The sequence below is a fragment of the Globicephala melas genome, chromosome 19 (assembly GCF_963455315.2).
Source record: "Globicephala melas chromosome 19, mGloMel1.2, whole genome shotgun sequence".
Lineage (NCBI taxonomy): Eukaryota > Metazoa > Chordata > Mammalia > Artiodactyla > Delphinidae > Globicephala > Globicephala melas.
Window position 1 is genome coordinate 59,445,158 of NC_083332.1, and position 27,609 is coordinate 59,472,766.

Genomic DNA, 27,609 nt, shown 5'->3' on the forward strand with positions numbered 1-27,609 from the left:
GCACATTCGTGCATTCCACACATACGTTTCCTTAGCATTCCACACATACGTTTCCTTACCGCGTGAAATGAGTGCTTTACGTGAATTTCTCTCTCTCTCTCTCTCTCTCTCTCTCTCCAGGAGTTGAGGAGCCAGAAACAGAAGATTGTTTCAGAAAGGGAGCGACTCCAGGCAGAACTGGATCACTTACGGAAGTGCCTTGCGTTGCCTGCAATGCATTGGCCTAGAGGTTACTTTAAGGGATATCCTAGGTGACGGTTTCCCTTGCACTAGGCCGAACCTATAGTATAGAAATATTATCTATTTTATTACCTTGAATATTTAATATTTTTCACTGGGAGGTTTGAAGCTTAAAGAAATGAGAATGTGCCACATGCATGAAGCAAAGGATTCCAGGCTCCAGAAGAACGAACGAACTCGCCTTGACTTCAATGCAATTGAATCGCCTTTGTAATTCAGCGAGCAACCCCTGTAGAACACCCAGTTTTTTCTTTTTAAAGGCAGTTTTATTCTTTCCCCACGTCATGATTTTTTAATCTGAAGATGAAAGGCTCCATTACCAACACTAAAATCCAATCGTTTCTAGCCCCTGGGTGTGTAGGACTGGACCGGACCGTCGGTGTTCTGTCTTGGTTGCCATGTGACTAGGCCTCGAGAACCCAGGTGGTTCTGGCTGCAGGGGGTGGTGGCCGGTCTCAGTCCTCCCCGGGACTGAGACCTACCTTCAGTGGAAGGGAGGTGGGGTGCATTTTTAAGTAAAGGGCTTATTTCAGTTACTTTTTCTGCAAAATTTTCTTCAAAGCAACAGGTCCTAGGAGCACACAAAGCAACAGTGCTGAAGCCTTACCCAAAGGCTTTTCCCCAGAAAAGCTCTTACCTTACCTAAAGATAAAAAGCGAATCAACAGACTGAAGGTACCTTTCTATTACTTCACGGGGGAATGTACAGAGCTCTGTGTACACACTTATGCACACCCACCAGATTGTTACTGCGGCAGGTAGGGGTGTTTTCATACAAACGTAAACTTTTGAGAGGAAAGTCAAAGGTGCTTCAGCCTTGTACTGTGTATATATATTAAAAAAACAAAGTTTTGTATGTTTTTATTACTTTAATTATTGTTATAAAAAAGCCTGCCATTTTTAATATGTGGTTTGGAGGGATTTTTGTTGTTTGTTTTCTTGTTTGGGGGTTTTGTTTGTTTTTGTTTTGTTTTTCTGGGCAAAAAAAAAAAAAAATCCTTGCTTTTTAGTGTTTGTACTGCTGCTGGTCAGGACGTTAAGATATTGAAGTGTTTTTAAAAAAATTAAAGAAGAAGAAAAGTAAAGAGCTTACCACTGGCGCCTATGCGATCACTTCATTTTTGAGTTGCACCAGAGTGATGATGTAGAAAGCCATGGTTACGCCTCACTGCCTCTTGCGCCCCGCTCCTGCTCCGGACAGCAGCCAGTTCACCACAGCCCATGCTACGAAGCGAGGAGGGGCGGGCTCCAGTGGGAGCCAGGTGGACGCTGTGTGTGCACCTTCACGCACGCAGGCACACATGGGCTTCGTTAAGAGCCTTTGAGGAAGGGAGCGGCTGCTGGGACAGGATGCTGAGGTGTCTTACGGCAGTCTGCGCAGGTGCAAAGTAGAAACTGTATAGGGTTTATTTATTTAGATGCAAAGCTTCGTACCAGCCTGAAAGTAGGGTGAACAATGTCTGCGCAGAACTTCTCTTCTTGGACTGACTGACTGTGCCAACCACAGGAGCGGCTAGGAACGGGGATGAGGCAGGTTCAGGCGTGAAATCTAGATCAGGAAGGCATCTCTTGCCCAAGTGGGCCTGAACCAGAGGCCAAAGCAGCCAGTGGTGGTTGGTCTGCCCGGGGGAGGGGGGGAGGGGGAGGGGACCCGAGCATCGCGCCCCGTGCCGGGGAAGGGCTGGCTGACCTTCAGGAAGTGGCCACGCCCTCGGCCCCAGACCTCAGCTGCGCGGAACAGCTTGCTGGCAGATGGCGTTGTGTCACTTTATCTGTTCCCACACAGTTTGCTCTGTATATCTGCCAAGAATCTTCCAGTTATTAGCAAACTCAGACGAAAAGTGCCGCCAGTGTTAGCAGCAGTCAGCAAGTGCTTTTCTCTCTACAGAAACGACTTGACGAGAACTAAGGGCTCTTCCGGGGCCTCCTCCCCTGCAAAGACACAGAGCGCCATGTGCCACAGGTGGCGACAGGTGTTTAGAGGGAGCCCCACTGCCAACGATCAGGGCAAAACGTCACTGAATTTCTCTACCTAAAATCTGCTTGCTGGCTCTGAAGGCCTAAGGGTTACTACATCTTAACGCTTCCCCCCAGTCCTCCTAACTCCATAGTAGAAAATGTCTGGATGCCTTTGCTCCTCGGCTCTGGTAGGGGTCCTGGCCAAAAAGCAAAGGGATGAGTAGATCTGATAACGTGCACAGCCCCATCCTGTTACCACCTGAGGAGAGCGCCTGTGTCTGCGGCTGTTTTGCTTTTGGGGAGGAGGACGCGGCACACAGGTTAAAGGGACGCCTGCCCAGGGGTGCAGCTGTGTCACTGAGCTAGAACTGCCTGCCTCCCCCCTGCCCCGCCTCTGAGCTGCTCCATCACTCTGCTTCCCCATACTCCCACTGACCTGTGAGGGTCTCTGGATATTCTAAGGCTCAAGAAGTAATAGGACAATCAGAATATAAATACAAACCCGTAAGGCAACATGAATAAACTAAGAAAAAGGAAACAAAGTGTCTTTTGAAAACAAAAGATTGGGTACTATGTCTCTGCACCACTGAGACCCAATCTTGGGGTTTTTTTTGTTCCATTTAGTAATTAGTTTTATAATCTGAAAACACTTATTCTGAAAAAGCATGGTAGCATCAGAGCCTCTTTTCAGTTTGGGCTTAAAAACTGACAGAGAAATATGGAATCCCTGAAGCTTTCTGTTCAGCTGTTTCACACTGAGTTTGAAAGACAAAGTTCAGAAGTGCACCACATTTGCTCTAGAACTGATCATGCAACTTCCGTGTCAGTACTTCTGTGAACAGTCCTGCACGACCTGTGTCTTCCCACGGCACCTGGGAGAGACGGCTGCCGTCTACCCTCTAAAGGGGGTTTCGCTAAACCTGTGCAGGATGGGATCCCTTCCAAAAGTGAGTCGTGTGGTTCTGCATTTAATCAGATCATTAGCAACAACCCAGAGCTTTCCACCAAACTTGGCGCGCCACACGTAGAAACAAGCCAAACTGATGTGAAATATCGTAATCTTAATCCATTATCTCAGATAAGTGACCAAGATAGGCTCTTCAACAGTGTAGTCTATATTCTAAAGGAAACAAAACACTTAATTGGCATTAACATGCTCATAGATTATACACCCTCAGGGAAACTCAAAGAATATTAAAAGGAGCCGACACCTTCAGCAAAGCAGCGACGCATTCAAGTATTCTAACAGGAAGTCTTAAGTTTGTGCGTGGGATGGTGTTTCGTCAAGCAGCTCACAATGCTGTCACATCCCCAATTAGATCGCATACCCCCCTTCCCTCTGGGCCACGGCTTAAAGTGTAGCAAGTTCCAGGGACCTGCCACCAGATGGAGATGGTCAGCACCGCGATGCTGCTCATTGTACAGCGTGGATTAGCCACTTCGCAGCAGCCCTGTCCTCTTCCAAGTAACCACACTATCAACTTTACTACTTGCAGTAGCCTGTCCCCAACCTTCTGATCCAGCGCTTAACCTTAACTCCTTAACTCTACCTTGACCCGAGGAAGACCATGCTAATCAATCAGTCGTGTTACTCTGTATGTACCTATGCTTAACTGCTAGAACAGTCAACCAGTACATGGAAGGAGGAGGAACAGTGCCTCGGTCACTCTGGGGGGCAGTTTAGATGCTGTGAAATTAAACCTGTTCTAAGTGTACTTGTTTGAATTAACTGTATTGTAATATTATTTGTTGAATGTAGTAATTAGGTATTTATGAATATATTGCTGTAATTTCTGACAACATCCAAAAAATAAAATCTTCCTAAATCATCTTAAGAGAAAAATCTTTTCTATGTTGTAATAAGGCCAAAAAATAAAAATAAGAGCTCAACAATTACACAGCTTTAAGGTAAAGTGTGAAGACACATTCGACTGTGCCTCGGCCAGGTTTTAAGAGAAGGGGATTCGGGGTGAAATCTGAGATACACAGGACTCCTAAACTGCCACAGTAACATGTGGTTCCATGAACATTCCCCAGATTAACTCTGAAGGATTCTGCATAAGAGAGAGATGAAAAGACAAGTCCTGTCATCTCTTAAGTGATGGAGACCAGGTCTTCTGGGTCCTCATCCCTCCATGTGCGGCCCTTCGGTGCTTAAACCATAGCTGCTTGAGCAACCTGAAGTAAGTTTGTATTTTAAACACTGAAGGGTAAAAACACCAGCAGATATTCTTTAGGCCCAGTTGCTCACGCACACGTACCCTTCATAACCCTCGAGATGGCACGTGACTGCTTTTGACTGACGGCGCTAGCATTGGAAACCAGCTGGTTACCGAACCTACTCATTACATGACGAGACGATCTCCCCCCCCCCCGCCCCCTGCGGTAATGTACTTTTCTGTAAGGGACTGAGCAATGCTAGCGCTTAAACTTTTCCTCCTAGGGAAAAAAACCAATACCGTTACCTGAACCACTGCTGCCTAGAACTGTCTTCCCCTCAGTTCATCAAGAACCATGTAATAGGCCCCACTTTTCCCCCTGGGGTCGTGTCTTCAGCTTCACTCATACGCTCGATAACATGGAATTGATTTTCTCCTGACTTTCCTCTTGCTGATAAGCAACCCTTAGGGCCTCACCCAGAAACAGCCAAGAGAACAAGAGATACCCAGAGTGCCGGTCGGAAGTTGACAGTTGCCTGCTAAACCTCTCAAGTTTGGTCCATCAGGTCATTCTAGCCACTTGGCCTATTCCCTTGCGTGGCAGTTATGCAGGAAAAAAACCCAACAGAGATGTGGGTTGATTCCATCTTTATTGTGTATCAGGGCTTAGATGATAAATATGGGTTGCTGTCACTCGCTACTCATCTGCTGTCCTCCTCCGTGTGAAGAGCCTCTGTAGCAGACTAAATTTAGCCCCAGAGATGAGGGTCAAGAAGGGAGAAGAATGGCCGAGGCCACGTTACCATCCTGCTACATCTCCATCTTACCATCCTGCTACATCTCCGTCTTAAAAGCAACACCGGACGGCACCGAACACTCACCTGCACACAACAGTCCTGTGCAGGAGACCCAGAGCTCTGCTAGGGAAATCATTCGTTCTGCCAATGCTTTTCTCGTTTCCCCATGAAAGGACAGCTGGCTCCCAGATACAGACATGGAATTACAGAATGTCTCGAGGACTAAGCACAAGCCTGTTGCTTGCCAACAAGGTTACGAACCCATCCCTTGATTCACTGCAGTTTTTTGCATACATTCAGAAGTAGTTCTAGAACTCTGGAAATGTGAGTACCTCTGTCACGTCCCGAGCGCTCAGGCCACCCGGTGAGCCTCCTGCTGGCAGACACGGGCCTCTACAAACCAGTCTCTGCCTACAAGTCCTGAGACTGGGAGCTGTCAGAAGGTTGCAGGTTCGTGCGGAGTTTGTACATGTGATTGAGCGCTTGTGTGAGGAAAGCCCCACTGGTGTTGATCTCCATCAAGGTCAAGTTATCCAGCTAAAACACAAGGGCAAACGGACCGGGTTAGTTGAGTCTTTAATTTCATGAAAGGTTAAATCTACTGGATAAAAAATAAGGAACCAATGAGTAATAATTTTCTGAAAGCCCCGCATCGCTAGTTATCCCTTCCCGCGACGCCCTAAGCAGACAAGATGCCGCGGGCTGTCCCACAGAGCATCCGGCCTCCGTGGGCGGCCCACCGCATGCCCACCTTGGCGTGTGCCTCCTGCTGTCTCACGAAGCTGTCAGCAGACACCCGGAGCTTGGCTACGCGAGTGTCCCACACGTCCTTGATCAGGGTCCGGATCTCATCTGCTTTCGGGATGTTGTCTGAAGCACTAAAGGAAGCAAAAGGTGAAATAAATCGTATAAGGAAGCACTCAGTGAACTAAGGCAACTTCCAGGTAGAAGTGGCTTGTGTAAATGCTGCTTGGATTTAGGCAAAAATGCACAAGCTGTTCTAGACTCAAAATTGGTTTCGCTTTTTCAGTTTTTTAAAATGTAAGGATTTCTAGCGGTTAAGCTTGGTGCCAAGAAAATTCAGCCGTGATCCTCACCGAGTTATCTGTGCTCATGTTACCTGTCCCTGGGCAAGCTGTGGTACAAGGACTTCTGTTATTCACCAAAAAAAATGAGATCTTGGAGAAGCAGCTCTGAGTCGGTCCTCCCCTGACTCAGGACAGCTGAGTGTTCTATGCTATAGAATTTCCATCGAGAATGAATTTCTTTCAAAGGCTGGCTCAGCGGTCATGACCTCTAATGCTAATACCCCATCTGCCATCCAAGGGCTACAGCCCACTAGGGAAAGAAGACGCAGGCTCTGTGCGAGGCATTTCTATCCTCACGAAATCCCCGAAGGAGAGGACTGTCCCACTCTACAGAGAAAACAGATACATCTGCAGAAGTCACAGAACAACTCGCAAATGAGCATAAACAGCACACCTATACACAGCAAATTCTGCCTAACAGTCTGACTGGAGCCAGCGGGGCCGCACTGAGAGCCTTCCTGTGTGACACATTTGTAAACTAAACTAACCTTTGAAGGAAGAGACAAACTAGAAGACAAAAGCAAAAGCCAACATCACTCATCACCAGGCGTCCTAGGGTAAGCTGGCAAGGCTCTCTCCACAGGCTAAAATAGCTCAAGATGAGTAGATGGAGAATCAGTAGCATACAATTGATACAGTAGATTTTATTTAAGACCCAAACATTTGGATCTTATGCTCTGAACAGCAGGTTAAAGAACAAAGGACCCCAGCTCCTCGTGAACTGCACTGCAGAACCGAGGTCCCTTCACTGAATGCATGGCTCTAAGGAATTACAAAACAAGGGTTTCGATAGGCACTGTGTACGTAACTCATTGAACTTCAAAAACTGAAGATGAACCGGCCTCCCCTCTGCTCCCATATTCTCCCTTCTGAAGTCACACTCCCCTACGAAAGCAGCCCTCTCATATCCTCCGGATAACGCCTACCTGCCTGAACACTCTCCTGGGGATGCCGCGTCCACCGCCCTGCCCTCACTCAGTCCATGCAGGTCCCAACAGCCCTGCTCCACAAATCCAGGCCCTTTCACCTTCTGTCCTTCTACCTATACTGCCCTCTCCCCTAGTAAATTTCCCTTCAGCCTCCAAGCCAAGGATCCCTTCTCTGGCAGCACCAGGCATGCGGGTTGCACCCCGACATACTCTGAACAGCATTAGCACACACTGCAGGGTTATACCACATCTGTCAACAGGGTCGCATCTCCTCCCCACGAAACTGGAACTCAAGCCTACATGACCATCTCCACTACCTGGTGGGACGCTTGGCATGTTGAATGCTGAGAATGTTGTGAACTACACAACTGCAGCCACATGTCAACTCAAGGACAAGTCCATGTGCAGATTTTCACCTGAATTCCACAGGTGGGCCCCCGGCCCCTGCTGCTCTTCGGGAGGCAGTAGGGAGCTTCCAACTTTGGTTCTGCTTCTGCTCTTGAATCCATCAGTGAAAAGGTGCTCAGGGCTTCAAAAGCTTGACATTGTGCAAATTACATTCTAAGTAGCCACACCTGCCTGCCCCCTGCACTGATGCATTCATTCATTCCACAAACATGTGAGTACCAGGCACTGTGCGGGGGCAGGCGAGACAGTCCCTGCCCATGAGACCTGGGGGCGGGGGTGGGGAACAGCTCAGGCACAGCAGTTAGAGCATTACACCTGACAAGTGCTATAGAGGGGTACAGAGCTGCCACGAGGACTGGTACACGTAACCTGGGAGGGAGGACCTGCTATGCTAAACCCGAGGAGGGAGCAGGGAACAGGTGGACTCACTGGGCAGAAGGACGGTGTACACACACACACACACACACACACACACACACACACACACGTGTGCCTGTGCGCTCTGAGGACCTGGGCATGTGTGAAGAAGGAGGCCAACGTGAGCCTGCACCCTAGAGAATCGGAGGGAAGGACTGCAGAGGGTGGTGCGAGACGGGAGAAGGGAACCAGGCTGTGCGGTGCTTCGAATACCACGATCAGGACTTCAGACCCTAGAGAGGCTCGGAGGAGCAGGGGACTCACGTGGCAGCTGTATCTTTGCAAGGCCGCTCTGGCTGCAAGGCGGAGAATGAATTAGAAGCCCATGGGGAGCCTGAACTGGATGAGGGGAAACAGTTTTGCCCCAGTGGACCTGCCTTCTAGCCCAGGGTCGAAGGAAAATGCGACCCCTGGCCCTTTCCTGTGCAAGAGATACAAGAACGCAGATGCACAGGCCCAAAGGAGAAAAGGGGTGCAGCTCGACTAATGAAACATTTGCAGTTAAGAAAAAGGCTGCTGCTGGAGATGATGGGCTGATACTAGAGTCCAATATCAAGTGACGGGTAGGACGCAGAATGGAAAGAACCACGGGATCCACCAGGAGAGGGAAGGGTGGAGAAAGGGAAAAAAGAGAAACAGGGAGAGACAGAGCCCGGCCAGTGTGTGCGTGCCCACAAACGACTCCCAGACTACTGGCTGAGGACCTGGGCGCCAAAGCTACCACTTCCCTCGGTAATGAGCGTGGAACACGAAAGGAGGTGGGCTGGGAACTGGGGGTTCCATCGTGCATGTGGGTTCGAAGAAGTGAGAGATACTTACTGATTTAAGAGGAGTTTGGTGAGCTCCATGTAGTGAAGGCTGGGCATAGGGGTAAAAGTTTCTTCCTTTCGTTCATGATCCCGAATCTCCTCCAACTTCTCTGAAATTTAGAAGTGTGTACATTTTACCATGAACCACGAGCAAAATATAGTTTTAAAACCGTCCAAATTTACCAAGTACCTATATTAGCTAGTCAATCAACTAAAAAGTACATTAAAAAAACCCACTTTTTGAAATAACATATCAGTAACTAGACATCACTGGGCCGATTTCCTCAAGCACTTCTCTTAGAGAAGGTGGTAGATTTGGGTTATTGCTGGGCCTGCAGAATATATGACTGAAAACAGGATGTCAGAGTCTGAAGTTCTTTTCTTAGGTAAAGAGTGAAGTATTCTACCTTTGATGCAAGCAGTGATGACAGTAACCAGTGACCGGAGAAATTTACTTTTATATTAAACGCTGTTCAGCAGACAGCAAGACAACTTACAACTAATACAGAGCTGAACGCCCCATGTCTGGAATCAAACTGCTGAGTCCAATTCCATCCACAGGAACAATCTCCACACGCCTCACCCCTCTCCCCTTCTGTCCTTCCCCCTGGCCTGAGAAAACCCGAGTCCTGAACCCGCCACTGCACGCTATGGCGAAGGGACACACGGACAGAACTCTGCAGTGGGGCCTCGTGTGAAATGACTGGCCACGCATCTCCAGGGGCCCTCGGTGCTACCCTGCGATCCTTACACTCCCCTGCTCCAGACACCCTCTCACTTTCCATCCTGCCCGCCCTCTCCACGCTTTCTCCCCAACACCTTGCGGGGCTCCGCACACTACCGCCACCGCATCCTTCTAAGGGGCGCGCTGGACCTTCTCTCACCTGCACAGAACACCGCTCCGGCACCTGTCCCCACTCCTGAGTGATCCCTCTTGCCCTCGCTATCGGAGCCGTCCATCAAACTCGATGCAACATCTTCCAGCTTAAAAAGAAAACCCTCCCCTGACACCAAATCCTTCTCCAGCTACCAACCCATTTCTCATGCCCTTCACAACAAAACTTCAAGAGTTCCCTGACATCGGCATTAACTGTTCGGGTGGGCGACTATCCCACCCTCTGACACGGCTCACCGAGGCCACCACCTCTGCTCGGCCAAACCCAACGGCCACATCTCAGGCCTCGTCACGTCTGACAAGGGCCAGTCCTTGGGGTGTGTTTATCACTTGGCTTCTGGGATACCACTCTCCCCAAGTTCTCCTCTCATCTCCCCGACTCCTCCAGGCCTTCCTGACCTCAACACACTGGAGGACAGAGCTCCTTCCCTCACCCCTTCTCCACCGCCTACACCCATATCCCACGTGTTCTCATCCCACTTCATTTAAACGCCACCTATGCTCTCATGACACCTTCCACACCTAGAATCCCAGCTCAGCCCCTCCCCTGACCTCCTGGCTCAGGTGCCCCACTGCCCACAAAATTGCCACTCGGATGTCTAACAGGCACCTCCAGTGTCGCATGTTCAAACCCTCTCCCGGCTCCCACCCTGGTCCACACTGTCCCTGCAATGTCTCAGGAAAGGGCAGCCCCACCAGCAACCCCAGTGGGCACCCTTACCTCCTCTCTCTCATCCCATGGTCTGTCCTTCAGCAAATCCTGCTGACCCTTTTCTTCAAAATACGCCTAGATGCCAACCACATCTGCCTGCTTCCATCAACTCACTGGGCAAGCCACCCTGAGTTCTTGCCGGGCTAACCCCCTACCGCCCCCTCCCCACACTCATCTCCACACCACAGACTGAGTCTCTTTCTTTTCCACATCTAAATCAGAGTATGAAACACCTCTGTTCAAACCCTGCAACGAATCAAAAAGACCGACCATACCCAGTGACGGCCCGGAGTGCAACAACAGGAGCTCGTACGTCTCTGCTGGGGTTACAGGAGTGGCTCAACCACTCTGCAGGGCTCCTGGGCAGCTTCTAACAGAGCGAAGCACAGTCTGCCCTACGAGCTGCCAGTTCCCCGACTCTAGGTGTTTATTTACCCGAGAGAAATAAAAATACATACCCGCAAAAAGACTGAGACACGACTGCTCAAAGCAGCCTTCTTCACAGTAGCCTAAAATGGGAAACGACCCAAATATGCACCAACAGAAGGATGGGGGGTCAAGCTGTGGAATCCTCACGCAACGGAGGAAACACTACTCAGCGGTAACAGCGATAACAGAATGACGCAATGACACGTGCAACAACAAGGGCGAATCTCAAAGACACTGTGATGAATAAGAGAAGTCAGAGGAAAACTGACATGCCAGACGATTCCACTCCCATGCCGTCCAAGAACAGGTGGAACCAATCTACAGGGGCAGGAGCAGCAGCTGGCTCCTGGGCAGGACCCACGGGATGACTAGTGATTTCCATGCCTCGTCAGCGCACGATTGCCCAGGCGTACGAGAGGCCTCAGGCAGACTGTCTCCACACCTTCCCTCTGACTCTGGCCCTCCCATGACACAGGCTGTTGCCCTCTAACACCTGGGTTAGAATAGGCCAAAACTGACAGAAAGGGATGCAGCGCCAACAGAACCAGCGCCTGGTGGGTGGGTGGGGAGGCCCCTGCTTAAAAAAACGCCCTTCAGAGCAGAAGGGACTGGAGTTTCCTGTCATGTTTCAGGACCACCAGATTCACACACCCCTTTGGGACAGGAAGTAAAGACAAAACGCGCGAGCAATCTTTCTTAAACTGTATTTGAGTGCACCTGGCTCCAAGTGTCCTAGCTTCTAGGAGGTAGGTACCCCCGGGTGATTTCCAAAGGGAAGGGGATAATCAAAATCTCTCAGAGGCTTTTCAAATTTCATATGCCCCCCAACCCCGACCCCAAATAAATGTGACATTCATTCTTTACTAGTAATGAGCCATTCATAGCTCCAGGTGAGAAAAAGACTGCAACGGTTCAGGATGAAGACCGTGTGCCTCTTTGATGTGGTATTTTCTTCTCGGTTTTTTTCCAACAGCTTTACTGAGGCATAATCGACATACCATACCATTCACCATTCAATGGTTTTTTAGTATATTCACAGAGTTGTGCACCCATCACTTCAATCAACTTCAGAACATTTTCATCACCCCAAAAGGAACCCCATAATGGTTCCATCACCTGCTCAAACCCTCATCCTTAGGCAACCACTAATCTTCTTTGTCTGTGGATCTGCCTGCTCTGAACAATTCATATAAATAGAAGAATACAATAGTTGGTCTTTGTGTCTGGTTCTTCTCCCACTTAATGTAACATTTTACAGGCTCATCGGGACTTCCCTGGTGGCGCAGTGGTTAAGAATCTGCCTGCCAATGCAGGAGAAACGGGTTTGAGCCCTGGTCTGGGAAGATCCCACATGCCACGGAGCAACTAAGCCCGTGCGCCACAACTACTGAACCTCCGCTCTAGAGGCCTGTGAGGCCGTCGTGCCTAGAGCCCGTGCTCTGCAACAAGAGAAGCCACTGCAATGAGAAGCCCACGCACCACAACAAAGAGTAGCCCCCGCTCACCATAACTAGAGAAAGCCCATGCGTGCAGCAATGAACACCCAACGCAGCCAAAAATATAAATAAAAAATAAAGGTTCATCTATGTCTGCACCCTGTGTCACAACCTCATCCACTTAGGTGGTCAAAAACAATATTGCCTTGGATGGACGATGCCTTATTGTCATGCATTCTCTCTAATGTAAGGTAACGACTCTGCTCCTCATGCTGGTCTCTGGGTTTTAAAAAAATTTTTTTTGATATATTTACTTTTATTTATTTATCTTTGCCTGCATTGGGTCTTCGTTGCTGCATGCAGGCTTTCTCTAGTTGCGGCGAGCAGGGGCTGCTCTTCATTGTGCTGCACGGTCTTCTCATTGCAGTGGCTTCTCTTGTTGTGGAGCGCGGGCTCTAGGCATGCGGGCTTCAGTAGTGGTGGCACACGGGCTCAGTAGTCATGGCTTGCAGGTTCTAGAGCGCAGGCTCAGTAGTTGTGGCGCATGGGCTTAGTTGCTCTGTGGCATGTGGGATCTTCCCAGATCAGGGCTCAAACCTGTGTCCCCTGCACTGGCAGGTGGATTCTTAACCGCTGCACCACCAAGGATGTCCCTAGACTTTAAAATAAACACTGTTACAAGAGACAAAGAAGGACACTACATAATGATCAAAGGATCAATGAAAGAAGAAGATATAACAATTGTAAATGTATATGCACCCAACATAGGAGCACCTCAATATATAAGGCAGATACTAACATCCATAAAGGGAGAAATTGACAGTAACACAGTAACAGTAATAGTAGGGGGATTTAACACCCCACTTTCATCACAGACAGATCATCCAGACAGAAGATCAATAAGGAAACACGAGCCTTAAATGACAAATTAGACCAGATGGACTTAATTGATATTTACAGAGCATTCCATGCAAAAGCCACAGAATACACATTCTTTTCCAGTGCACGTGGAACATTCTCCAGGATTGATCACATGCTAGGCTACAAAGCAAGGCTCAGTAAATTTAAGAAAACTGAAATCATATCAGGCATCTTCTCCGACCACAACACTATGAGATTAGAATCAGCTAGAAGAAAAAAACTGTAAAAACACAAATACGTGGAGGCTAAACAATATGTTACTAAACAACCAATGGATCACTGATGAAACCAAAGAGGAAATTAAAAAATACCTAGAGACAAATGAAAACAAAATCATGACCATCCAAAATGTATAGGATACAGAAAAAGCAGTTCTAAGAGGGAAGTGTATAGCAATACAATGTTACCTCAGAAAACAAGAAAAATCTAAAATAAACAACCTAACCTTAGACCTAAAGCAACTAGAGAAAGAAGAAAAAAACAAAACCCCAAGATAGTACACTGAAATAATAAATATCAGAGCAGAAATAAATGAACCAGAGACAAAGAAAAAATAGAAAATATCAATAAAACTAAAAGCTGGTTTTTTGAAAGGATAAACAAAATTGATAAATCTTTAGCCAGACACATCAAGAAAAAAAGGGAGAGGGCTAAAATAAATAAAATTACACATGAAACAGGAGAAGTTACAACAGAAATACAAAGGACCATAAGAGCCTACTACAAACAACTCTATGCCAGTAAAATGGACAACCTAAAAGAAACGGACAAATGCTTAGAAAGGTACAACCCTCCAAGACTGAACCAGGAAGAAACAGAAAACATGAACAGACAAATCACAAGTACTAAAAATGAAACTGTGATTAAAAAACTCCCAACAAACAAAATTCCAGGACCTGATGGCTTCACAGCTAAATTCTACCAAACATTCAGAGAAGAGTTTAACACCTAACCTTCTGAAACTATTCCCAAAAATTGCAAAGGAAAGAACACGCCCAAACTCATTCTATAAGGCCACCATCACTTTAATATCAAAACCAGACGATACCATAAAAAAAAGAAAATTACAGGCTAATATCACTGATGAACAGATGCAAAAATCCTCAACAAAATACTGGCAAACTGAATTGAACAATACTCTAAAAGGATCATACACCACGATCAAGTGGGATTATCCCAAAGTTGGAAGGATTTTTCAATATATGCAAATCAGTGTGATACACCACATTAACAAACTGAAGAATAAAAACCATATGATCAGACTTTCCTGGTGGCGCAGTGGTTAAGAATCTGCCTGCCAATGCAGGGGACACGGGTTTGAGCCCTGTTCTGGGAAGACCCCACATGCCGTGGAGCAACTAAGCCTGCACGCCACAACTACTGAGTCTGCGCTCTAGAGCCCACGAGCCACAACTACTAAAGCCCACGTGCCTAGAGCCTGTGCTTTGCAACAAGAGAAGCCACCACAATGAGAAGCCTGCGCACCACAACGAAGAGTAGCCCCTGCTCGCCGCAACTAGAGAAAGCCCACGCGCAGCAACGAAGAACCAAGTAAGCCACAAATGAATAAATAAAACAAAAACAAACAAAACCATATGATCATCTCAATAGATGCAAAAAGGGCTTTTGACAAAATTCAACACCAATTTATAATAAAAAACTCTCCAGAAAATGGGCATAGAGGGAACCTACCTCAACATAATAAAAGTCATATATGACAAATCTACAGCTAACATCATACTCAACGGTGAAAACCTGAAAGCATTTCCTATGAGATCAAGAACAAGATAAGGGGCTTCCCTGGTGGCGCAGTGGTTGAGAATCTGCCTGCTAATGCAGGGGACACGGGTTCGAGCCCTGGTCTGGGAAGATCCCACATGCTGCGGAGCAACTAGGCCCGTGAGCCACAACTACTGAGCCTGCGCGTATGGAGCCTGTGCTCCGTAACAAGAGAGGCCGCGACAGTGAGAGGCCCGCGCACCGCGATGAAGAGTGGCCCCCACTTGCCACAACTAGAGAAAGCCCTTGCCCAGAAACGAAGACCCAACACAGCAAAAATAAATAAGTAAATTAATAAACTCCTACCCCCAACATCTTCAAAAACAAAAAAAACAAACCAAAAAAAACAAGATAAGGATGTCCACCCTCTCCACTTTTATTCAACATAGTTTGGAAGTCCTAGTCATGGCAATCAGAGAAGAAAAAGAAATAAAAGGAATCCAAATTGGAAAAGAAGTAAAACTGTCACTGTTTGAAGATGACAGGATACTATACAAAGAAAATCCTAAAGATGCTACCAGAAAACTGCAAGAGCTGATCAATGAATTCAGCAAAGTGGCAGGATACAAAATACATACACAGAAATCTGTTGCTTCTATACACTAACAACGAAAGATCAGAAACAGAAATTAAAGAAACAATCCCATTTACCAGCACATCAAAAAGAATAAAATTCCCAGGAATAAACCTACCTAAGGAGACAAAAGACCTGTACTCTGAAAACTTTAACACACTAATGAAAGAAATCCAAGATGATACAAACAGATGCAAAGATATACCATGTTCTTCAACTGGAAGATCAATGTTGTCAAAATCACTATACTTCCCAAGTCATTCTACACAATCAGTGCAATCCCTATCAAATGAACAGCGGCATTTTTCACAGAACTAGAACAAAACATTTTAAAATGCGTATGGAAACAAAAAAGATGCAGAAGAGCCAAAGGAATCCTGACAAGAGAAAACGAAACTTGAGCAATCAGGCTCCCTGACTTCAGACTATACTACAAAAAAGCTACAGTAATCAAAAAAGTATGCTACAGGCAAACACAAAAAATATAGATCGAACACAAAACATATAGATCAAAGAAAGCTCAGAAACAAACACACAAACTTATGGCCAATTAATCTACGACTAAGGAGGCAAGCCTACACAATGGAGAAAACACAGTCTCTTAAATAAAGGGTGCTACACTGATGCACAGTGTACCAGTGTGTACAGGACAGCTACATGCAAAAGACTGAAACTAGAACACTGTCTAACAGCATACACAAAGATAAACTCAAACAGAATTAAAGACCTAAATGTAAGGCTGCGATACGAAAAACTCTTACAGGGAAACATAGGCAGAACACTCTGACATAAATCACAGCGAGATCTTTTTGATCTGTCTCCTCAAATAATGGAAATAAAAATAAACAAATGAGACCTCATTAAACTCAAAAGCTCTTGCAAGCAAACAAAACCATAAACAAAACAAGACAACCCACAGAATGAGAGAAAATACTTGCAAACGTTGTGACCGACAAAAGCTTAATCTCCAAAATTTACAAACAGCTCATGCAGCTCAATATCAAAAAAAACCCAAACAACCCGATATAAAAATAGGGGAAGACCTAAATAGACTTTTCTCCAAAGAAGACATACAGAGGGCCAAGAGGCACATGAAAAGATGCTCAACATCGCTAATTATAAGAGAAATGCAAATCAAAACTACAATGAGGTACCACCTTATACCAGTCAGAATGGCTAACATCAAAAAGTATACAAACAATAAATACTGGAGAGGGTGTGGAGAGATGCTGTTGGTGGGAATGTAAATTGGTACAGTAACTATGGAAAACACTATGGACGTTCTTTAAAAAACTAAAAATAGAGCTACCATAAGATGCAGCAATCCCACTCCTGGTCATATATCTAGAGAAAACCATATATCTAGAGAAAACGGTTCGAAAGGATACATGCACCCCAACGTTCACTGAAGTGCTGCTTACAATAGCCAAGACAGGAAAGCAACCTAAATGTTCACCCACAGATGAATGGATAAAGAAGATGCGGTACATATATACACTGGAGTATTACTCAGCCATCAAAAGGAATGACATAATGCCATTTGCAGCAACACAGACAGACCTGGAGATTATCATACTAAGTGAGGTAAACCAGACAGAGAAAGACAAATATCATACAATACAGCTTATATGCAGAATCTAAAACAAAATATGCAAACTGACTTATTTACAAAATAGAAACAGGCTCACAGACTTAGAAAATAAACATACAGTTACCAAAGGAGAAAAGTGGAGGGGAAAGATAAATTGGGAGTATGGGACTGACATACACACACTACTATATTTCAAATAAATAACCAACAAGGACCTACTGTATAAAACAGGGAACTCTGCTCACTATCCTGTAATAACCGAAATGTGAAAAGAATTTGAAAAAGAGTAGATACGTGTATATGTAAAACTGAATCACTATACTGTATACCTGAAACTAACACAACATTATTAATCAACGAAACCCCAATATAAAATAAAAATTAAAACCAAAACAAAAATAAATGGGACCTCATTAAACTCAAAAGCTTTTCACAGCAAAGGAAACCATAAACAAAACGAAACGACAACCTACAGAATGGGAGAAAATACTGGCAAAGGATGTGACCGACATGAAATCAATCTCCAAAATTTACAAAGAGCTCATGCAACTCAATATCAAAAAAGCAAACAACCCTATCAAAAAATGGACAGGAGACCTAAATAGCCTTTTCTTCAAAAAACACATACAGACATCCACAGGCACATGAGAAGATGCTCAACATCGCTAATTATTAGAGAAATGCAAATCAGAACTATAATATCACCTCACACCAGTCAGAACGGCCATGATCAAAAAGCCCACAAACAATAAATGCTGGAGAGGGTGTGGAGAAAAGAGAACCCTCCTATGCTGTTGGTGGGAATGTAAGTTGGTGCAGCCACTGTGGAGCACAGTATGGAGGTTCCTCAGAAACTAAAACTAGAGCTACCATATGACCCAACAATCCAACTCCTGGGCATATACCCGGACAAAACTATAACTGAAAAAGATACACGCACCGCTGTGGTCATGGTAGCACTGCTTACAATAGCTGAGACATGGAAGAAACCTAAATGTCCATCTTCATAAAGAAGATGTGGTACGTATATACAATCAAATACTACTTGGCCATAAAAGAGAACGAAATAATGCCATTTGCAGCAACATGGATGCAACTAGAGAGTATCATACTACGTGAAGTCAGAAAGAGAAAGACAAATACCATGTGATATCACTTACACGTGGAATCTAAAATATGGCACAAATGAACCTATCTACAAAACAGAAACAGACACAGGGATCAGATTGGTGGCTGCCAAAAAGGACGGGTGAAGGGAGAGAGCTATGGACTGGGAGTTTGGGGTTGGTAGATGCAAACTATCATACTTAGAACAGATAAAAAACAAGGTCCTAGGGCTTCCCTGGTGGCGCAGTGGTTAAGAATCCACCTGCCAATGCAGGGGACACGGGGTCGAGCCTTGGTCCGGGAAGATCCCACATGCCACGGAGCAACTAAGCCTGTGTGCCACAACTACTGAAGCCCGTGCACCTAGAGCCCGTGCTCCGCAACAAGAGAAGCCACCGCCATGAGAAGCCCGCGCACCACAACGAAGAGTAGCCCCGCTCGCTGCAACCAGAGAAAGCCAGTGCGCAGCAACGAAGACCCAATGCAGCCAAAAATAAATAAATAAACTTTTTTTAAAAAAAAAAAAACCAAGGTCCTACTGTTTAGCACTGGGAACTACATCCAACCTCCTGGGATAAACCATAATGGAAAAGAATATTTTAAAAAAAGAATGTATGTATGTGAATCACCGAATCACTTTGCTGTACAGCAGAGATGCACACATTATACATCAGCGATACTTCTATTAAAAAAAACAAATAAAATAATTCCATTTGCAGCAACGTAGATGGACTTGGAGATTATCACACTAAGTGAAGTAAGCCAGACACAGAAAGACAAATATCACATGATATCACTTATATGCAGAATCTAAAATAAAATATACTTAGAAAACAAAGTTACAATTACCAAAGGGGAAAGGTGGAGGAGAAGGATAAATTGGGAGTATGGGACTGACATATACACACTACTATATTTCAAATAAATAATCAACAGGACCTACAGTGTAACACAGGGAACTCTGCTCACTATCCTGTAATAACCGAAATGGGAAAAGAATTTGAAAAAGAGGAGAGACATGTATATATATAACTGAATCACTTTGCTGTACACCTGAAAATAACAACGCTGTTAATCAATTAAACTCCAAAGTAAAAGAAAAATTAAAACAAAAATAAACAAATGGGACCTCATTAAACTCAAAAGCTTCTGCAAGCAAAGGGAACCATAAAAACGAAAAGACAACCCACAGAATGGGAGAAAATACTTGCAAACGATGCCACTGACAAGGGATCACTCTCCAAAATTTACAAACAACTCATGCAGCTTGATAAACAAATAACCGCATCAAAAAATGGACGCAAGGGCTTCCCTGGAGGCACAGCGGTTGAGAGTCCACCTGCCGATGCAGGGGACACGGGTTCGTGCCCTGGTCTGGGAAGATCCCACATGCCGCGGAGCGGCTGGGCCCGTGAGCCACGGCCGCTGAGCCTGCGCGTCCGGAGCCTGTGCTCCGCAACGGGAGAGGCCATAACAGTGAGAGGCCCGCATACCGCCAAAAAAAAAAAAAAACATACAGACGGCCGCAGGCACATGAGAAGATGCTCAACGTCGCTAATTATTAGAGAAATGCAAATTAAAACTACAATGAAGGCTTCCCTGGTGGTGCAGTGGTTGAGAGTCCGCCTGCCGATGCAGGGGACATGGGTTCGTGCCCCGGTCCGGGAAGATCCCACATGCCGCGGAGCGGCTGGGCCCGTGAGCCATGGCCGCTGAGCCTGCGCGTCTGGAGCCTGTGCTCCGCAACGGGAGAGGCCACAACAGTGAGAGGCCCGCGTACCGCAAAAACAAAAACAAAAACAAAACTATGAGATATCACCTCACACTGGTCACAATGGCCATCACCAAAGAGTCTAAAAACAATAAATGCTGGAGAGGGTGTGGAGAAAAGGGAACCCTCCTACACTGTTGTTGGGAATGTAAACTGGTACAGCCACTATGGGGAACAGTATGGAGGTTCCTTAAAAAAACTAAAAATAGAGCTACCATATGACCCAGGAATCCCACTTCTGGGCATATATATGGGGAAAAAACATGATTCGAAAGGATACATGCACCCCAATGTTCATTGCAGCGCTGCTTACAATAGCCAGGACATGGAAGCAACCTAAATGTCCTTTGACAGAGGAATGGATAAAGAAGATGTGGTACATATATACAAAGGGGTATTACTCAGCCATTAAAAGGAATGATATAATGCCATTTGCAGCAACACAGACAAACCTGGAGATTATCATACTAAGTAAAGTAAGCCACACAGAGAAAGGCAAGTATCATATGATACGGCTTCTATGCGGAATCTAAAACAAAATGTACAAATGGACTTATTTACAAAACAGAAACGGACTCAGAGACTTAGAAAACAAACTTACGGTTACCAAAGGAAAACGATGTAGGGGAAGGATAAATCGGGGAGTGTGGGATTGACATATACAGTAAGTTTCCCACATACAAACGAGTTCCATTCCACGAGGGCATTCGTAGCCCCATTTGTTCACAAGTCCAACAAAGTTAGCGTAGGTACCCAACTAACACAATAGGCTATATAGTACTGTACTGTAATTGGTTTATAATACTTTTCACACAAATAATACATAAAAACAAACACAAAAAATAAACATTTTAAATCTTACAGTACCCTGAACAGTACAGTAGTACAGTACAACAGCTGGCATAGAGCTGGCATCGAGTGAACAGGCAAGAAGAGTTACTGACTGGAGGAGGGAGGGGAGGTGGGACATGGTAGAGCTGAAGGACCGTCAGCAACAGGAGACGGAGGGCAAGCCGCAATGTCACTCACGCCTGACGTTCACGGCACAGGTTCTGGTTCTTTGCTGGATCGATTCTATCTACCCTCTTGAAAAAACGATCCAGTGATGTCTTGGTAGTGGCTCTTTTTGTCTCCTCACACATGACACGGTAGCACTGGACTGCATTCTGATCGGCTGCTGCAACCTTCGTGTACCGTTCTGTGTTAGGGTCCTGTGCCTCAAAAACCAACAGTGCCCCCTCAAATAAAGAAAATCCCCTTGCAATTTCCTGTGTTGTGAATCTCTTCGATTCTTCAGTTACTTCTTCCTCTTGTCTGTCTTTGTCCTTTCTCTGGGCCTCCAATTCCTTCAGGTCTTCACTAGTAAGCCCCTCGTTTTGCACAGCAACGAGTTCAATGAAGCTGTCCTCTTGCAGATCTAGCTCCAGCTTCTTGCTGAGGGTCACTACGTTGCTGAAGACCTCTTTGGACTCCTCATCCACCTTCTCAAAACCAAGAAAATCGTGAACAAACTGCGGGCAAAGGTTCTTCCAAACCCCATTCATGGTGACGGCCATAACGTCATGCCAAGAAAAGTCAATCTTTTTTACGGCCGTGTAGATGTTACGGTCCTTCCAAAACTGTCACAAAGTTGTTCCTGCTTGGTCACTTGCCTTTACTGCCTGACGAAAGTGTGACGTAAATAATATTTCTTGAAAGTCACTATAACTCCCTGGTCCATATGTTGGATGAACGACATGGTATTCAGTGGCAGATGCACTACTTTGACGTTGGGATGAAAGTCATTCATGAATGGTGGGTAGCCCGGATCACTGTCAAGCAGCAAAAGAATGTTGAACGGGATGTCCTTCTCCAAGCAATGTTTCTCTACCTCTGGGATAAAGTGGTGGAAAAACCAATCCTGGAAAATGGCCTGTGTAACCCAGGCTTTGGGGTTACCCTTCCACACAGCAGGAAGAGAGCCCTTGGCTACGTTTTTAAGGGCTCTTGTGTTCTCTGAATGATAAACTAACAGAGGCTTCAGCTTCACAGCACCAGAAGCATTGCCACCAAACAACAGAGTTAGCCTGTCCTTTGCTGCTCTATAGCCTGGCATCAACTTTCCCTCCTTGCTGATGTAACTTCAGTCCGGCATCCTCTTCCAGTACAGTCCTGTCTCATCCACATTAAACACCTGCTCGGGTAAATTCGCGCCTTCATCAATAATTTCTCAAAGCGTTTCAGGAAATTCCCGGGCAGCTATCGTATCTGCACTCGCTGCCTCACCACTTACTTTTACCTTGTGAAGTTGGCTCCAGGCTTGAACCGATGAAACCAGCCGTGGCTGGCATTAGAAGATGTGCCCTCTGATTCTTCGCCGTGTTTCTTCTTCAAGGCTTTTGGCTTTCTCTTGAATCAGCATTAAGCTGAGTGGGACTCGACGCTGATGCTGATCCGTCATCCACCTATTGAGAAGTTTCTGCATCTCCTCCATCACTTTTCCACGCTTCTTTGATATCACTGTCAACATCATCGGCACAGCAGCCTTCACATGTTCCATGATCTTGTCCTTCTTCTTTAGGATCGCGCTGGTGGTTAACGATTCTTGTTATGAGAACGAGCGACGTCTGCCATCTTTTCGCCTCGCTCCACTCTCTCAATTATTTTCACTTTTGTTTCCACTATTATTGCTTGGCGCTTCTTAGCAGTACCAGCTACATCACCGCTGCTTTTATGCCTGCTTCCGGACACCCTGGGCTTGAAGTAAAGATACTGTACTAGTGTACTCTATACAGTAAAGTACACCAAAGCACAACCACTTGTAGAGGATGCACGCACATGGCAATGTACGACAGACACGTGAACTAACAGACGTGACTGGACATGTGAACGCACGTTCCCATCTTTGAAAGTTCGCAACTTGAAGGTTCATATGTAGGGACTTACTGTACACACTACTATATTTAAAATACATAACCAACAAGGACCTACTGTACAGCACAGGGAACTCTGATTAACATTCTCTAATAACCTAAATGAAAAAAGAATTTGAAAGAGTTCATACATGTATAACTAAATCACTTCATTGTACATCTGAAAATAACACAACATTGTTAATCAACTATACTCCAAAATAAAATAAAAATTAAAAATAAAAAACAAAAAGGGACTTACCTGGTGATCCAGTGGGAAAGACTCTGAGCTCCCAATGCAGGGCACCCTGGTTTGATCCCTGAACAGGGAACTAGATCCTGCATGCATACCAAAACTAAGAAGCCTGCAGGCCACAACTAAGAAGCCCACATGTCAAAACTTAGAAGCCTGCATGCCACAACAAAGACCTGGCACAGCCAAAACAAATAAGTAAAAAATAATAAATTTTTAAAAATTAAAACAAAAACAAAAAAAACAAATGGTACCTCACTGAACTCAAAAGCTTCTGCAAGCAAAGGAAACCATAAGCAGAATGACAAGACAACCCAAAGAATGGGAGAAAGTATTTGCAAACGATGTGACCAACAAAAGATTAATCTCCAAAATTTACAAACAGGTCGTGTCGCTCAATATCGAAAAATCAAACAACCCAATAAAAAAATGGGCAAAGACCTAAATACACTTTCCTCCAAAGAAGACATATAGATGTCCACAGGCACATGAAAACATGCTCAACATCGCTAATTCTTAGAGAAATGCAAATTGAAACTACAATGAGATATCACCTCATACCAGTCAGAATGGCCATCATCAAAAACTCTACAAACCATAAATACCGGAGAGGGTGTGGAGAAAAGGGAACCCTCTTGCACTGCTGGTGGGAATGTAAATTGGTACAACCACTATGGAGAACAGTACGGAGGTTCCTTAAAAAACTAAAAATAGAACTACCATATGACCCAGCAATCCCACTACTGGTCATATATCTGGAGAAAACCATGGTTTGAAAGGATACATGCACCCCAATGTTCACTGCAGTGCTGTTTACAATTAGCCCAGACATGTCAGCCACCCAAATGTCCATCAACATATGAATGCATAAAGATGATGTGGTACATATACACAATGGAGTATTACTCAGCCATTAAGAAGAATGAAGTAATGCCATTTGCAGCAACACAGAAAGATCTGGAGATTATCATACTAATGAAATAAGCCAGAAAGGGAAATACAAATACCATATGAGTTATATGTGGAATCTAAAATATGGCACAAATGAACCTACCTACAAAACAGAAACAGACTCACAGACATAAGAGATCATACTTGTGGTTGCCAAGGGGGAGGGCGGTGGGGCAGAGGGATCAAATCGGAGTTTGAGGTTAGCAGATGTAAACTATTATACAGAGAATGGATAAACAGCAAGGTCCTACTATACAGCACAGTGAACTATATTCAATACCCTGGGATAAAGCATAATTGAAAAGGATATAAAAAATGAGTGTATGTGTATAAGTGAGTCACTTTGCTGTACAGCAGTGACACAATACTAAATCAAATATACTTCAATAAACAAAAATAAAATTTTTTTTAAAATCTTGAAAAATCTAGTCCATTTCCAGCAAAAATCAAATTTCTAAGGAAAATAAGGGAATATTTAAAGCTTCTATCATGGGAAAAAATGCACTATGGAAATATCTGTCTTGCCACAAATAAATGATCTAATGTACCACTCTTTAGGAAAAAAAGGAATGTATATATGTGTACATATGTGAGTCACTTTGCTGTACAGCAGAGATTAGCACAACATTGTAAATCACCCATGCTAGCACAGGGAGATCACCTCGGTGCTTTGTGACAACCTAGAGGGTGGGATAGGGAGGGTGGGAGGGAGATGCAAGAGGGAGGAGATATGGGGATATATGTATATGTATTGCTGATTCACTTTGTTATACAGCAGAAACTAACACAACATTATAAAGCAATTATACTCCAATAAAGATGTTAAAAAAATCACCTATGCTTCAATTAAAAAAATTAAAAAATAAAAAAAGAATGAAATAATGCCATTTGTAGCAACATGGATGAACCTGGTGATTAACATACTAAGCAAAGTAAGCCAGAGAAAGACAAATATCATATGATATCACTTATATGAAGAATCTAAAAAAAGAGAGAAATGAACTTATTTACAAAACAGAAACAGACTCACAGACTTAGAAAACAAACTTATGGTTACTAAAGGGGAGAAATAGAGAGAAGGGATAAATTTGGAGTTTGGAATTGACATATACACACTACCATATCTAAAATAGATACCCAACAAGCACCTACTGTATAGCACATGGAACTCTGCTCAATATCCTAGTAATCTAAATGGGAAAAGAATTTGAAAAAGAACAGATACATGTATACGTATAACTGAATCACTTTTCTGTACACCCGGAATTAACACAACATTGTTTTGTTTTGTTTATTTATTTATTTGGCTGCGTTGGGTCTTTGTTACTGAGCGCCGGCTTCTCATTGCAGTGGTTTCTCTTGTTGCAGAGCACGGGCTCTAGGCACGTGGGCTTCAGTAGTTGTGGCACACAGGCTCAGTAGTTGTGGCTTGCGGGCTCTAGAATGCAGGCTCAGCAGTCGTGGCACACAGGCTTAGGTGCTCCGCGGCATGTGGGATCTTCCCAGACCAGGGCTCGAACCCGTGTCCCCTGCACTGGCAGGCGGATTCTTAACCACTGCGCCACCAGCAAAGTCCCAAACACAACATTGTTAATCAACTATACTCCAATATAAAATAAAACTTAAAAACAAAAATAAAAATAAACAAACAGACCTCTTTAAACTCAAAAGCTTTTGCACAGCAAAGAAAACCATATACAAAACGAAAAAACAACCCACAGAATGGGAAGAAATATTTGCAAATGATGTGAACAACAAAAAATTAATCTCCCAAATTTAGAAAGATCTCATGCAGGTCAATATCAAAAAAAAAAAAAAAAAAACCCATCAAAAAACAGACAGGAGACCTAAACAGCCTTTTTTCCAAAGAAAACATACACACGTCCACAGGCACATGAGAAGATGCTCAACATCTCTAATCATTAGAGAAATGCAAATCAAAACTACAATGAGATATTACCTCACACCAGTCAGAATGGCCATCATCAAAAAACCTACAAACAATAAATACTGGAGACGGTGTGGAGAAAAGGGAACCCTCTTGCACTGTTGGTGGGAGAACAGTGTGGAGGTTCCTCAGAAAACTAAAAATAGCATTACTACATGATCCAGCCCATTCCACTCCCCGGCATCTACCAGGACAAAACTTAATTCGAAAAGATCCATGCACCCCCATGTTCACTGCAGCCCTGTTTACAACAGCCCAGACATGGAAGCCACCTAAATGTCCATCGACAGAGGAACGGATAAAGAAGATGTGGTACGTATACACAATGGAGTATTACTCAGTCATTAAAAAAAGAAAGAAAGAATGCCAGTTGGAGCAACATGGATGGACCTGGAGATTATCATACTAAGTGAGATAAGTCAGAGAAAGACAAATATATGATAACATTTTTATGCGGAATCTTAAAAAAATGATACAAATGAACTTATTTACAAAACGTAAACAGACTCACAGACTTAGAAAACAAACTTACGGTGACCAAAGGGGAAAGGTGGAGGGGAGGGATAAACTGGTAGTTTGGGGCTGACATATACATACTATAATATTTAAAACAGATAATTGGGGGGAGGGAAAAAAAGATAATCAATAAGGACCTACTGTACAGCACAGGGAACTCTGCTCACTATTCTGTAATAACCAAAGTGGGAAAAGAATTTGAAAAAGAGTAGATACATGTATATGTACCTGAATCACTTTGCTGAACACCTGAAACTACCACAACACTGTCGATCAACTATACTACAATATAAAACTAGAATTAAAATTTAAAAGTTTGTGGAAATATCTTAAAATCAAAACCTGAACTAGAATTGGTACACACACCCCAAACGACCATGACTAACAGTGGTCCGCGGCCTCGCGCAGCTGAGGCTGGGAAGCATTCATTGATTTCACCTGATGAGCGACGCCGCGTCCCTGGAAGGACCGCTTGCCTCCACCCGCGGGAGGGCGACCCCAGCCCCCACGGCCCACCCCCCCACCACACCCCGCTCCCCCTCCACGTCCTCACCCACGTCCATCCACTCGGGGGGGAGCAGCCGACACTTCTGTCTCTGTTTCAGGTTGATCGCCAGCCACAGAGGCACCTGCACTGGTAAGCCGGGGTTGAAAGGCCCCAGGTCGCCCTGCAAGCAAACACACACACACACCGTCCCTCAAAACTGCACCGCTGGACCTCTGTTGTCCACGGGCTGAAGCCCGAGCGCGCTCTCGGCCACACTGCGCCCCACCGCTCATCTGCGCTGGGTCCCGAACGCCGCCAGACGACACCTGTGGGCGCTGGACCCGCCGCCCAGCCCCCCTCCCGGAAGCGGGAACCGACCAGGGAGAGCCGGAGGCCCGGCGGGTCTCACCCCGATGAGGTAGATCTTGTCCAGACTGAAGTTCGGGATAATGGTGACCAGCTCCTTCTCGGCCAGGAACTCCACCTCGGCCGCGTCCATGGTGGGGCCCGCGGCCAGCCCGGGATTCGCCGCCGCCGCCGCCG

General features: G+C 45.1%; 2 protein-coding genes across 9 annotated transcripts in view; one reads left to right on the forward strand and one right to left on the reverse strand.

Annotated features, from left to right (window-relative positions):
• Positions 1–4,044, forward strand: part of GSE1 (Gse1 coiled-coil protein) — a 418,195-nt gene extending 414,151 nt beyond the window's left edge. For all 8 annotated transcript variants that reach the window (XM_060289861.2, XM_060289860.2, XM_060289862.2 and 5 more), the window contains one exon: positions 121–4,044. In XM_060289861.2, coding sequence (XP_060145844.1) covers positions 121–255 — 135 coding nt within the window. In that variant the 3' untranslated portion in view covers positions 256–4,044. The remainder of the gene's footprint in view (positions 1–120) is intronic.
• GINS2 (GINS complex subunit 2) lies at positions 1,073–27,609 on the reverse strand. Its single transcript, XM_030863152.3, has 6 exons — positions 27,476–27,609; positions 27,133–27,247; positions 8,816–8,915; positions 5,906–6,032; positions 5,487–5,691; positions 1,073–2,171 (listed from the first exon to the last, which is right to left on the reverse strand). The coding sequence occupies exons 1-5, from the start codon at positions 27,563–27,565 to the stop codon at positions 5,566–5,568; spliced, it is 558 nt and encodes a 185-aa protein (XP_030719012.1). The 5' UTR covers positions 27,566–27,609; the 3' UTR covers positions 1,073–2,171; positions 5,487–5,565.

What these genes read in the sequence shown, in the direction of transcription:
- GINS2 (XM_030863152.3), bottom strand. Translation starts at nt 27,565, where the DNA reads ATGGACGCGGCCGAGGTGGAGTTCCTGGCCGAGAAGGAGCTGGTCACC. An exon ending in ACCAAACTCCTCTTAAATCA is followed by an intron (nt 6,033 to 8,815) that starts GTAAGTATCTCT and finishes TGCTTCCTTTAG; the next exon opens with TGCTTCAGACAACATCCCGA. An exon ending in AGCAGGAGGCACACGCCAAG is followed by an intron (nt 5,692 to 5,905) that starts GTGGGCATGCGG and finishes CTTGTGTTTTAG; the next exon opens with CTGGATAACTTGACCTTGAT.